General features: G+C 47.3%; 1 protein-coding gene and 1 long non-coding RNA gene across 3 annotated transcripts in view; one reads left to right on the top strand and one right to left on the bottom strand.

The window, feature by feature from the left end:
* Positions 1 to 14513, top strand: part of LOC116850205 — a 46366-nt gene extending 31853 nt beyond the window's left edge. For both annotated transcript variants that reach the window (XM_032828191.1, XM_032828192.1), the window contains exons 3-5: positions 5531 to 5739; positions 5994 to 6188; positions 6926 to 14513. In XM_032828191.1, coding sequence (XP_032684082.1) covers positions 5531 to 5739; positions 5994 to 6188; positions 6926 to 9246 — 2725 coding nt within the window. In that variant the 3' untranslated portion in view covers positions 9247 to 14513. The remainder of the gene's footprint in view (positions 1 to 5530; positions 5740 to 5993; positions 6189 to 6925) is intronic.
* LOC116850207 overlaps positions 1 to 14631 on the bottom strand; it is a 109110-nt gene that overhangs the window by 36982 nt on the left and 57497 nt on the right. The gene's annotated exons all lie outside the window — the stretch shown is intronic.

Here is a 14631-nt window from a genome sequence, read left to right as displayed (position 1 = left end):
GGCGAAATCGTCGCAATTCTCAAATATTATCGGCGAATCGTCTCGACCTGACAACCGTCTCCGGCCTCGTTCGTCGAACCGACGTTCCTTGGCTCGCCAACGGATATTTACGACGTGCTGGAACGATGCCGGCCGGGCGGTACTTGTTGCCACAGCTCGTCATTCCGTGTTCCGCCCGCTCCGCCGTGTCTCCTTCCTCGCGATTTTTCCTCGCTTGCACGGTCGGTCCAACTTTTTATTCACTCTCCTCTCTTCCTGCCTGCCTGCTTGCCTCCCTCCGGAGCGGCCCTTCCATCCGTCCGTATGATCATGCCATTCCACGGCGATGATCCTCTGCTCACTAGGGCTTGTACAAGCCTCCATCACCCTGCGCCACCCTCTCTCTTTCTCACCGTGCACTGTACTACACTGACGGTGCGCGGCCGCACACCTTAAAAGGGACGTGTACACACATTGTCGCCGTCGACGGCGTTATTGCGCCACGGTGTTAACGAATGTCCACGCGATTCGATACACCCGCTCGGTGTGTCCATTCGACTGGCAAGCCGTGTAGCCGGTGCGGCTGACAAGTCACACATTCGCCGACGAATGTCGCGGGGGACAATGAGACGCGCGAACAAAATGGAACGAGCGCTTCTGTTTTTGTTTATCGAAATACAGACGCCCGGAGAATATGAGGCGTAAAAATATCCAGGCCTTTACGTATGTGCTTGGGAGCATCGTTTCTTTTTCTTCCTCTCTCCGCTTTCGGCCAGGAAAATATTCATACGATGCGTAAGAAGAAAAATTGCGCGTCTTGGTCTCGCGAAATTCTTCGAAATTGCTCGGGATTGCGCACGAGTCACCCTCGAGTGTCCCCTCGCTCCGTGAACTTCGAGCTAGGGGAGAACGCCCAGTAGTCGGTACTTTATCTGTTTTCTTTCACACTCTTGCGCAAATGTTGTCGAGTATTAAAATATGTAAGGATGTGAAAGGAAACGAATAAGTAAATAATAAATGATAAATAGTCAATAGCTCCTCGTCTTAATACTGATATTGAATAGGATCCAAGCAAGAATGCCGAAAAGTGATGAGTTCTATAACGATTACCAGCTGCGGAGTGTTTTCCCCTACATTGGGATTTTCGATTAATATTATATTTCACTGAAGAAGGTCCGAAGTGGACCGTCTAGATCGATTGTTAATATCAAAGTGACATGGCTACGGAAATTGACCTATAATGAAATTTTACTTATCGCACTAAAATATATCTGTATTGGTTCTTATTGACCTTTACTATTCCAATTGCGATTGCATATCGAAGATCCTTCTTCCCATTAATTTTCACCGCTATTCAATTTTTCACTGCGCCGGCGATCGAGCTGATAAGCAATTTATCGAATTTTGCGAACAGCAACTTTGCTTCTCAAATCTACGATTATTTTTCTATTCCACATTCTAAATCAAATTTTAAACCAATCATCAATTCACCGCGCGTGTGATATACTGTGTCCAAAAAGTAAGACCAGTTTTCAATTTAAATCGCGCAGGTAAACAGCATATCATAAATATTTTTTTTCTAAGTTGGCAGTATTGTGACAGACATCTGTGACAAATTTCATGTCAAAACATTCATTACTTTTTGCTTTACGCTTGGTTTTGTACGACGCTAAAAGTGCATTCGGCGATTTTTATAATGTCTAATTATATTGAGCAAAGAAGTTGCATTAAATTTTGTTTGCGGAATGAAATTTCGGGTGCAGAAACGTTCAGGATGTTGCAGAAAGCCTTCGGGGACCATGCTTTGTCGGAAAGGAATGTTTACAAGTGGTATAAACAGTTCAAAGAAGGTCGTGAAAGTGTTGAAGACGAAGAGCGTTCCGGACGACCATCAACCTCTACCGATGAACAACACGTCAAGAAAATCGAAGAACTTGTGCTTGCTAATCGTCGAATGACTGTTAGAGACCTCGCTGATGCTGTTGGTATTTTGAAAGGATCTCCCAATACCATTTTGAAAGATATTTTGGGCCTGAAACGTGTAAAATCTCGATTAGTGCCAAAACATCTCAATTACTGCACTCGTTCTTCGTGACTTTTTCGCCAAAAACTCGATCCCTATCGTTCCACAACCACCGTATTCGCCTGATTTAGCACCGTGTGACTTCTGGCTATTCCCGAAACTCAAAAGACCACTGCGGGGAAATCGTTTTGAGACGATAGAAGAGATACAACGTGAATCGCTACGCGCTCTGAAAGCCATCCCGGAAGGCGATTTTAATTCTTGTTTCGAGGACTGGAAAATACGTTGGCATAAGTGTATTGTGTCGGGAGGGGATTACTTTGAAGACGACGAAATAGATTTGGAAGAATAAATAAATATTTTTTGAAATAAATAAAAACTGGTCTTATACTTTTTGGATACAGTAGTACGTATTTTTATGAAGAAGGTACATATACGAACTAAACATACATATCTTTCGCAAAAAGTGTGTCAGTCGCGTGCCATTGTCCACAAGACATGTAATATTTTTAGCATTAATACAGCGGAGCTTTTATGTGTACTGAGGTTCAAGTAGAATATCTCCCCGGCGAGCTGATTTGTTTTGTTTTTTTCATCCCCCCGTGTCTTACCCTTTTATGCCCGCGTGTATCTCATTTTGTAGTACCCTTTGCCTTTTTCTCGTTGCTTTTTCTGTCCTGTAATAAAAGGACTTTTTGAAATGCTGACACCATGCTTGCATAAATGACAGGAAGTAGTTGTCGGCGTTAAAGCTCCTACGGTAGTTTACGTCATTTTCACGGGATCGAGTTAACTCGTTGTAGACAAGGACGGGTCGTAAACGCGGATATCGAGTTACAAGTTTTTCTATTACATCGCTCACCAATTCGAGTCGAGTTAATCATTTTCTAATCTTGTTCGCTGAAATTAAACATCTGGCTTTGTTGGGTCGCTGAAATTGTTGACTAACTACTAAACGAATGTACTTTTGTCGAGTAAACGAGAAACCCGATTGTATATCAATGATTTAACGATATTGCAACGGTAACAACATTTTATCTGAAAATGTCTTTCCCCGAAATTTAAATTGAAAAGGCTTTCAATCTGCATAACTATATAACTCGGAGATTAAAATGTCCTGGTGTCGAAATAAATTATTTTTTACAAGAAACCGATATGTTCGAGAGGTATGCAGATCAGAAGAATGTATTGCGTGTTAAGTGTGGAATCACTGTCGCATAACCAACAGAGACAAAGCAGATGTCAATCGAATGATTCCGCGGAAATTTCACTCGCCGCTGGTAGCGTCGCTTTTTCCCCCGATTCTCTTCACGTGAACAGAACGGCTGAATTTTCAGATAATTACAGGTGGTCGGTTCTCTTTTATGGACGGCTTCACAATAGCCTCGCGAAATAGGAGTACAGCAATAACGAGGACAAGTATTTACGAATGATTTCACGGTAGGGCTACACGAGGAGAATGCTCACGAATAACGAGGACAAGTATTTACCCTGGCGAGTGCTGAAACAAAGGATTTCATACTCCATTCTTTATTCTCGCGGTTTCCTCAGCTACACGTGCACACATCGCAATAACGTTAACGCGAAATTCGTCAATTTGTAAAATCCTTCGAGATCAGCGCACGATGGGAATCGCGCAGCTGTTGCACACACACAAAACTTCATATTTATAAAACTAAAAATGCCCACGGAATACGCATTTGCGTACTGGTCCAGTCGGCGGGTTTTATTCGCTGTTGGAAAAGCTCTCTCACTATATAAACAAAATTAATAAAGCAGAAATAAAATACGGTTCGATCGGCGCGAGCGATAATTCGTCTCGTTTGGGAATGTATGAACGCACACGTAATTTCATTACAGGTCCATTTGTAATCGTCGAATTAATCGCGATTGTAGTGCACGGCCAGAGGTGCCCGTGCCGTCGGCGATGTCTCGGCGAAAAATCACTCGTCCATTGTGTCAACGAGCCGCGAGAGATCATATAATGCTCGTAGGCGTTGAATACGGAGGATTTCTTTGAAGAAAGCGCGCGAAATCGCGGTCATCTCGCGAGTTATACACTCAAACGGCTTTATCCCGCGCAAGAACTCAGGTTCGGTCGAACTTCAGACGCGATAATCTGTAGAACTCCCACTGAAACGACGCGCTAAGCTGAAATTGGAGCTCCCATTCAACCTCGCAACAGTGTGACAAGGGGTTGGCAAGTATCCGCATAGCAGCCTTCATGCGTGCAGTGCTTGCATTACTACTCGCCGGTGCTAAGCTGAAATGTTGCTCGCATGCGTGGGCACGTTCGTAAAATATTGTACGCACGCATGAAATGAGATGAATTCATCGAGATCCGAAATTTCGTATATTTCCCTCCGATATGTCATTCCTCATCGCCGCGTTCTTCTGCCTTCTGTATAAACATTTCTGTCAAGTGGGGCTGTTACATCGTTTAGCCAAAGTCTCATTTTTCCAAACATCTGTATGCTTACTCCTCGGTTTTTCCCATATAAATCTTCAGAATGATAGGTAAATGGTAAATCGATCATACTCCGGATGCGCGCGAGACGGAGAAAGGACACACGATTTTCTTTGTGAAGCGGCGAAACGTCGATAAGAGTAGCGGAGCCCGATGGCTGTGATTCGAAGCGGGTCTTTTGTCGCGAATTACAAGATAGGAGTTGCCATCGTCGCGTGCGATTTCCGCGCGGCTACGCGGGATTCCGATCGACTGCTTGAATGATTTAAAAATGGGCTCACCCTCTTTAAGGCGTGTGCCCTGTCGTTTCTTGCCTACCGGCGATGAGGCCGGCGGCGGGGGTTGGATGTGGTTCCATTCATGCTTATTTCAAGCTCATTGTGCGCTCGGTGTATTCAGCCTTTGAGTCGCTTCTCGTGTCGCCACTGCAGCAGCGCTCCTGCGAGAAAGAAAGAGAGAGAGAGAGAGAGGGAGGGAGAGAAGAGGAAAAGGGAGAGGGAGCAGGACCGTGTATGTCGCCGTGTAGAGAGAATCAGGAAATACCGGTGTCACATTTTCTTCGACGGTAACAAACACGCAGCCACGGCGAAGGAATAGGAACATTGTGATTTACCGAACTATCGAACTTCCCTCTCCGGCGTAAAATGTAATTTACACGTGCGCGCGGCACGGCGAAGAGTCATCAAACGTAAATGGAATTAATCCGACAACGAAGGGGGAGAGAGCCGATACGCAATTTCGTTTGATCTGTAATTACGTGGACGCTTGGCGCTCTATTTTCGGTCGAGTGTTATTATTAGCTCGGATTCTCTCGATCTGTCTCGTCACGCCGAATTATTTCGCCGTATATTCCGCGAATGAACGCTATTTCTCGTGACACAAACGCCGCGCGATTGTATTTGTGCGCTTTGTATTTTTAATTTCATACCGACTATGAAGGGAGAATTGCACCCCGAGTCTTTACTTGCGTTTGTCATGCCGGTGCAGCAACTCCGTCCCGCGCGCATTTTATGCCCCTAACAATAAAGAAAAAAAAGAAATCCTCCATTGTTCGTTCTTAGGAAGCTGAAGAGACAGCGGGAGCGCCTGTGTCGATTTGTGTACAACCAAATTTTGACGGCGGAATGTACCCAGTTAAATGGAACATGGCCTGACCCGGATGACCCGCGCTGGAGCAGCGGTGAATACGCAGAACTTCTGCCCGACTGGTTCCCAACAAACGCGACGAACATCTCGACTTTCGGAAACGCGACGACTCCGTCGACGTTGGGTAACGTAATTGAAATTAAGCTATAGCTATGAGCGCTTTTCATCCTAAATCGCCTTCTTTCTCTTTTTCCTCTTCTTTTCTTTTTAATTTTTTTTTTAACGAATCACTCTTTTTCATGTCGGAAAATTTGCGCGCGAACGACTACGTCGGAATGACGCACCGCGCCGCGCCATAGACGAATGATCGAGTAACTTCGCTCGCATTGACTAATGATTAACACGCCATTTGCTGATACTTTACATCCCCCCGAACAGATGAATCTCTGACACCCGTTTTGCCACCGTTCACGCTCTGGCAGACGGTACTGATCGCTATCTGTCTGGCGATATGCATACTGTTAACCGTTGGCGGTAACATCCTCGTCCTCCTGGCATTCATCGTAGATAGGGCCATCAGGCAGCCGAGTAACTACTTCATCGCATCATTAGCTGCCACTGATATGCTTATCGGTAAGTCCCGCAGTGCTTCCGCCTTTCGTTTTCCTCATCTCCGACGAGGAGTGTCGCGTCGTCTCGCAGAAATGACACGTTATATCGCGGTTCTAAATCCATCCGTTCAATCAGCAGCCGTGACCCGCAGCAAATATCTCGATAGGTATCAAAGCACTTCGTGACAGGATGAAAGTCGCTTTTGCGACAGCTATTTTCGCGGATTAAGCGGATTCACTTTGTAATCGACAGATATAAATGCTTTTGCAAAACACGGGTTACTCCTCAATCTCGTGATTTCTCGTCAATAATTGGGTTTTTGAGAAATGTTATTAGAAGCTTCATGGTTTCCATAAGTCACTGAAATCATTCGCGTGACAATTATTCTAAATGACTGCGACTTCGCATAAATTTCACCCGCGTTACATTCGAAGCGTCATTAATTATGGAGCATGTTTATTGTCCGCGGCTAGAGTTCCAGGACGGAATATTAAAAGCCGGTTTCAGTTGGCTTTGGCCGCACTCGCGTGACGGCACTATGACGCACGTGCGCGCGTTTCGCTCCTTGATATTTGGCACGATGTTCCGCGGGAACGTAGCCTCGGTGGTATTTCTAATGCAAATTCGCGAACCGCGCTATAATCGTGAAAGGATACATTCATCGCGATTTGATTATCGCGGCCGCTGCCTGCGCGCATAATCAAGTGCGCGTGTCAATGGGAATCGGCCATACGAGTAATGACGTAATTGTTGCGCAGGCACCGTGTCGATGCCGTTCTACACGGTCTACGTGCTAATGGGCTATTGGAACCTGGGCCCACTGCTCTGCGATCTGTGGCTGTCGGTGGACTACACGGTATGCCTGGTGTCCCAGTACACCGTGCTGCTGATCACCATCGACCGCTTCTGTTCAGTGAAGATAGCCGCGCAGTACCGCAGTTGGCGCACGAAGCAGCGAGTGATCTGGATGGTGACCATCACCTGGATCATACCGGCGCTGCTCTTCTTCATCAGCATCTTTGGCTGGGAACACTTCATCGGTTACCGGGACTTAAACCCAGGCCAGTGCGCGGTGCAGTTTCTCAAGGACCCGGTGTTCAACACCGCGCTGATTATCGGATATTACTGGACCACGCTGATCGTTCTGTTCATCCTCTACGGTGGTATTTACAAGACCGCGTATGACATGCAGAAGAAGAGCGAGGCGAAGCAGCGCAAGATGCAGTCGATGGTAGCACTGAGCGCCGGCGCCATGTCCGGTATGGCCGGCCGCGCCGCCGGCATCGGCATGTCCAAGACCCAGAGCACCTTGTTGAGTCAGGACAAGCCGAAGATTACGGTGGACGAAAGCGCCGGCGGCACGGACGCGAGTGCCGCGCAGAAGACCGTCGCGAAAGCCGACGGCGATACCGCGACGACTATGTCGGAATCCGCGTGCAAGAACATCGTCGCGAACGCCGTCACGGTGGCAGAAACCGAGAAGTCCGAGCGTTCCAGCAGCCCCGCCTTCGACTCCGACGAGGAGAGCACCGTGGGCACCAGCCAACAACACAGCAACATCCGCAAACGATCGTCCCTGGCGGGCCTGATGGCCCAGTCCGGCGCCCTGCAGGTGTTCGCTACCAACGGACGTCTCAACGGCATCATGCCGGTCAAGGTGGAGCTGAGCGTGCCCACCGCGCGGAAACTACTGCCCACCAGCCCTACGCGCGATATCGGCACGGCGACGCAGCGGGCGCAAACACTGCCGAAAATACAAGAGCTCAGTCTCTTGGACACCGACAATCCCGCCGAGCTGGACAAGTCTAGCAGCCGCACGCTGACACCGGAACAGTCTCTGAGATCGAATGAGGTCGAGGATAATCAACAGTCGATCGCCGAGGCAAGCGAGGCGACGCCGGCCGTTCAAACGAAGCACGCGTCGATCAATAGTGTTCAACAGAACATCATCCCGCCACCCACGCAGTTTCAAAGCAGCCCGCCAGTGCCGGAAAGTCCTACCACGTCGTCGTCGACCGATCGACCCAAATCGCTGATCGTGTGTTCTTATGGTCAAGGCACTTACGACATCCTCACCGGCCTGGACGGCGGCGACCTGCGCTACATGGACGAGAGCTCCATCATCGTCCCCAGTCCATCTTACGAGAGTCCACCGTCTTCCTTCTCCTGCAGTCTGGCAAACCCGTTGTCGACGGCACCGCCGTCACCGATTTTAGGTAACACCGTGGCAACAGGTGCTGGCACCAGCACCAGCTTGCTCCAGACCGCTCTCATCAGAGCGACGGCGCAGCAGGCTGGCACCGGTCAGTTGACGGTCACGCAGAACAAACATCATCAACAGCCCGTCATGTCGAACGCGTCCAGCCAAACGCACCCGCCGCGTGTCTTCATCACACATCAGACGAATGTGGCGTCGCAGACATCGCCCACAGTCAGCAAGGTGCACACCGAGGTGTCTGTGAGCGCGGAGGGCACCAAGAAACATCAGCCTGTGACGACGGTAGTGACGAGCGCAGCGGCGGCGGCGACCGTTGTAGTGACGATGGAGTCGTCCAACAGCACGACCGACCGCGTCTCCGATCAGTTCGCCAAGGCGAACAATCCGCCGCAAAACTCGTCGTCCAGCAGTATAATGCCGACCGCGTCGGTCACCACGAACAGTCAGGAGGTGAAACGACAATCGTCCAAGAAGAAGGAGTCACCGTCAGACGCGGAGCAGAGCGGTTCGAGACGAGACTTCGTCAAGTCCATCGGGAAACGACTCAAGGCTAAAACGCAGAAGAAGGATTTCACGATAGGCCGGCAAAAGTCACGGACGGAGAACAGGGCGCGCAAGGCTTTTCGCACGATATCCTTCATCCTGGGCGCGTTCGTCGCCTGTTGGACGCCCTATCACATACTCGCGCTGGTCGAGGGCTTCTGCGCGAACCCGCCGTGCACGAATGAGCACCTCTTCATGTTCTCGTATTTTCTGTGCTACGCCAACAGCCCCATGAATCCGTTCTGCTACGCCTTGGCGAATCAGCAGTTCAAGAAGACCTTTACCAGAATACTAAAGGGCGACTTGCACATGACGTAAGAAGAGAGGCAAAGCGGGCGACGGCCACTCTCAAGCACGCGCGGCCACTACTGTTTCGATAATATTTTCGTAGAGCTAAACGTTTTAGGCGACGCGGACTCTCCTTATCGCGGAGAAGATGGCCTTCCAATACTTAATCACCGAATTATCCTCACTCGTCTCGTAACTGTGGTGAACTCGGACAATAATCAAATGAGAATCATATTTTAAGAGCCGTGCCGGCGAGATCCGGCGTCTCGCGCGCCTTTTGTACATATAGTATAAAATATAGTGAACGTGACTTAATCAGCGTGGCGCGCTCCAGCCGATCAAGAGTTGCGCTTATGTATATAACATGCTTGTACACACGTGTGAATAATTTGTTACCCCTCGTGTAACGTGCTTAGGATGCGTAGCTAGGTGTAGGCCGACAGCTGTACGTACTAGTAGACAATTTTCAGCCGATCATGTGTATCACGGAGTGACGAGCGCGTTGCCGGACAAACGCTAAAATTCCTAACGGCCGCGACTCGTGAAACAACAGTCCGTAGACGGCTCGTGGAGAGAACGTGGAGAGCTCGCGGGGTTTAGGTTTGCACATGAATTGCCGTGACCGTAGAGGTAAGGCGTAAACTTAAACTGAAGGAGCAATCGGGATGTTGCTTTGGGATTCTTCTAGCTAGAAGAAGATTGTCGTGACTATATGTAGGATTCCGACTGAGCAACTAGGATTTTAAGCAAAGGAATCTTAGTTACTTTTACATAAGATCAGATTTCGCGGCAATTCCGTCTTCTTCTAGAGCACACAAAACTGTAGCGAATCCGGATTGGCCTTTCAGCTAAACTTTATGTCTGTGGTTACGGTAATGCATGTGCGAAAGCCCTTAAGATCACGTGGAGCGCGCGTCATGCTCCAAGTAGCGGCTCAACGTTTAACTGTAAGCCTTACTGTAGGAAACCTCGAACGACGATCGATTGCTCGTCGCACGAAAGACGAAAAGTGAAGATACTAAGTGTAAGATATCTTGATATATACATACATACATACATACATATATATATATATATATATATATATATATATATATATATATATATATATATACATATACATACACACGCCCAGCTGTAATATCGTGTAAAGCTTACTCCGCCGCTTTACGAACCGAGAGAAGTGTTTCCCTTTCTTCCTCGTGGTGTGTAATCGCGCAGTAATCGTGTAGCGTTTCTCACGCTGTTTACATTATATAACGTGCGTATAATTGAGTGTGTCTCCCGAATACTGTGTAATAATGCGTTACTCGCGAGTCCCTTTTTTTACGAGCAACGAATCAGCTCGAGGTGGCACGCGCCTCGTGGAAGAGCGATTGGACAATTGACGTTTCACCTACGGCTCGATCGTGGATCGTAATGTACACTGCCTTGAGATGGCCTAAAGCAAAGGGCTCTTCTCTTCGAATTTTGCGACGCTTGGCACTCACGAGCAAACGAGCTCCCGTCGACATGTCTGATCGACGTCGCGTTTCGCGGTAAGAGAAACTAAAGCAATTCGCGCCGACCAGACGCTCCCGTCTGGACAATCCACACGTCGCTATATATATTTACTTCATATTATTTATATATTATCATAAGTTATTAGTGTTATCATAAGTTTCTCTCGCATGCGATCGTCGAGCGTTCTGTATATTTACGCAATGTGCTATTAAAGAAAAGGAAAATCTATTGCAATAATTACTGTATCGTCGGCGAACAATTAGTTCAAATTAGCAGCAGACTGTGATGATTACGGCGTCCCAAGGCCGGCGACGTTTCAATATCGCTTATTTCTCAAAGTACCAACAATGCCTAATTTTCTTATTACCATTTTACTGCAAGCGCACACGTGTGTATCTCGCGATTACTGCGAATCGTCGAAAGAATGAAATCTGACAAACAGTAGCGGACATTTCATGTCCTCGTATGTCGTCATGTTTTAATAACGCGCATCGTGTTAGCATTAAATTGCAGCGCGATCGGATCAAACGATTTCGGCAAATCGGAATTACAATTGATAGAAGTGATTTATCAAAAACGCGCGAGAGCTAATCATAACGTCTCTAATCAGTGCGAAAAATAACGGACGGTTGTGTCCGAAAATTTCGCAGGTCTACATTTCGCGTCGCGTTGGATCACACGGTTAATTGATAGTCGACCGGGCGAGTGGATTAAGCGACACACGTCTCCCCCATCGAGTTGCTCTTGAATCGACCATTGGAATGTACATTCTGAGGAAAGGCAAATATGAAGTCGAGCAGTACCGTCAATACACGTTAGGCGTAGCTTTCGATTAAATGCCGTCTAAATCAAATTCTGGCACTTCGTCGGCCTGAACAGGTCTAGTATTGGTCACACGACGGAAAGTTAGGCGAACAGAGGAGGTGCGCGATCGAGCATGTCGCGTCGACTTTGAGCCCATGTCGGTTCGACCCTCGCGAGTCGCGCCTTCCTCTATCCGCTGCGTTTGCGTTTCCGCGCTTCGTCAATATTCGCGTGTGATCAGGAGGAGCATTCTCTAACTAAGTGTCACCCTTGACCTTTCCAATTAAATCGTTTCAGTCATTCACAGAGTGAAGAATCGTCACATTTGTTTGCTTATGTCATCTTATGGATAAAAAAAAGAGAGAGAACGATATTCGTATCTTTGAGAGTATATCAGCTAGATAATGCGCGGACGTCTCGACAGTTTGCGAGCTAATTTCCCGTTTCAGAATGTGCACACTTGTACATTTATCTACGTCGCGTAAGTCGCGGAGAGCGATCGCGCGGGAGTAGCCGCGCGAAGATTTTCTATTGCATTCCCTCTGCTGCGCCGTACAGACACTTTTCTACCTTGATATCGTTTCGTACGTATGCTCTCGCGAATCTCATCTGATATTCACGCTGCAGCATCTTACCGCTAAAAGCGCCTCATGTTCTTCCATGAGAAAAGTACGTCCCGCCGGCTGGGCGCGAGATGATATATTTCGCATTCATGCCGCGCGAGCGGCCCGAATTTGATAATTTTTGCCGCAGCGGACATTTTGGCGCTTTGGGTATCTTCCGAAATTCACTGCCAACGGTGAGAGTTATCCTGTCTCTTCGTCATGCCTGTAAATATCATGAGATCGCTTTGACATCGCGGACCTAGTCGAAATATCCTGTTCATCCGATCTCTCTCTCTCTCTTTCTCTCTCTCTCTCTCTCTCTCTCTCTCTCTCTCTCTCCCTCCCTCTCTGTCTCTCCCTTGAGACGTGCTAATTGAACGTCTCAATAGCGAGTGTTCGGTTCTATGTCGCAGATCCTTTGTTCGTGCAAGATGTATGCGCCGATGTGACTTGCCGATGCGCGAGCGAAAATTAGCTTTCCTAATGAATTTCGGGGCGCGCTACTCATCGCTTTTGATTTTGCGAACGGTGACGCGAGTGAGCAGCACGATACACGGTAATAATTTCTCGCGAAGGGACACACGCGCACGTGAAAAAAAGATAAAGGGGATTTGTGTCGGTAGCGATCGAGCACCCGGGGCAATCGTTTCGCGATACGGCTTCTGTATCTTGAACATTCGGAACGCGACGACGTTGGCGCCGATTACGATTTAGTAAAGTAAGATCGAACAGCGTAAATGTGATTATTGTGCTTCGTAGGCGACCAAGTCGCAAACGTTTCTGCGAACGTCGGATTCCTCGACGCGATCGGCACGATAATGTAACGTCGGTGTAAAGACGATTAACTTCACTTAGAACCTAAGTCCAAAGATCAGCCTAACTGGTCGAGAAGGAAACGACACGTCGCGGGTAACATAGAGCGAAATTCTCTGTACGATACTTAATCTATATCTCTAAGTGAACGGGATATATGCAAAGGAGAGAAGAACAAGAATATATGGGAGAGCGAGTGTGTGTGCGGGCTCAAATCGCGCGGTGCGCTTATTGTACAGAGATAATATACTTTGTAGGGAAATAACAAAGTTATTAAGCGGGCGTTGCGTCGTGTAGCCGTGATGTATACATGTATACATAAACATACACACACGTGTATAAGTAGCGTGATCGGTAGACAGTAAAGGCCGTAGCGCCTGAAAAAGAGGAGAATGAAAAGAGCCGGTAGACGGTGCAATATCTAGCGAATAAGTATAATTAGCTCTAGGCGATAGCGCGGTTAAAAGGAGAGCAGGTAACAATAATAGCCGCATGAAGCCTATATGGAGCCGCGTAAAACGCGCATTGTCTAGATCTGCGATCGCTTTCGCGCAGAAAGAGTATGTGTCGTTGCAATTTATCCCCTCGCGGTCGAGCTTCTGTACCGTAGGTAGATTGTTCGTCGTAGGTCAGGCGAAAAAACGGACGTGAAAGTCGTGGCCGGCGAGTCGCGGTGAATGAAAAGAAAGAAAACTCACTTTATGCCCGATGGATCCTGGTATTAACGATGTCGTGGAAAGTTTCAACGGCGACTTCGTCGCCTCACGAATGAATCGCGCACGAGATGTAATAATTCTCCCTTTGATTCGCGATCGGCCGTCGCGATCGATTGCGCAAATACAATATGCGGGAGTGTGTCTCTCAGATAGTACAATTCCTTGCACATTTCTGCGGAAATTATTTCGCCGAGACCGAATGACATGCCGGGACGTTGACGGAGAAGCGATGGAGGTCAAACAAAGCTCGAGTATATGGAACGTTTGTATTTGTACTTGCTTCCGATGCCTCGCGCGATGTGTAGTGTGCATAATACGTAATGTAAGCGGACAATTAATTTGATAATTACGTAGTATTGTTTCATAAGCAGCTATCTAACCGAGGAAACAGCGCGAGATGAAGGAACATAGTTGCTATTGAATGATGGACAATACACTTTGCTCGTCCGACAATCTTGGACTTTTACGGATCCTTGAATTGGTAGCCGACGTTTCATTGTGAATTTACCCACGTGCGTTCTATCCCCTATTTATGTATTACCTCTTGTAATCCTACTATTTCTTTTTTCCGACACTTGAAATTGTACCATACAAAGGACAACGTTGTATAGAAGAATTACGAATTATTCCTTTGGTAAATTCGAGTTAGCTTTTAAGGGTAAAAGGAGAGAAAATGTTATAAATAAATCTGATACTCTATAACACACACACATACACATACATATACAGGAATACATATACACACGATATCGTATACATACAATACCATGCAGTGTATGTTACATTTAGCTCTGAAAAATATTATTTCAACTGTATATGTTTCATTCAACGAGAAATAAAATAATTCCCACACTTGCGTATTTGAAGATCTATTTCGCCGGAATTTCGAAGATGAGATAATCGTCGGACGGTTTTTATTCGCAACAAATCCGCAGAATTTATATTTCATCGTGTTAATGCGTCGTGAAGGATTA

The sequence above is a fragment of the Odontomachus brunneus genome, unplaced genomic scaffold, assembly GCF_010583005.1.
Source record: "Odontomachus brunneus isolate Ranch 3 - 2012 unplaced genomic scaffold, Obru_v1 Obru_scaffold_136, whole genome shotgun sequence".
Lineage (NCBI taxonomy): Eukaryota > Metazoa > Arthropoda > Insecta > Hymenoptera > Formicidae > Odontomachus > Odontomachus brunneus.
The sequence above is the reverse complement of the archived record's forward strand: the minus strand, read 5'-3'. Positions and strand labels throughout refer to the sequence as shown.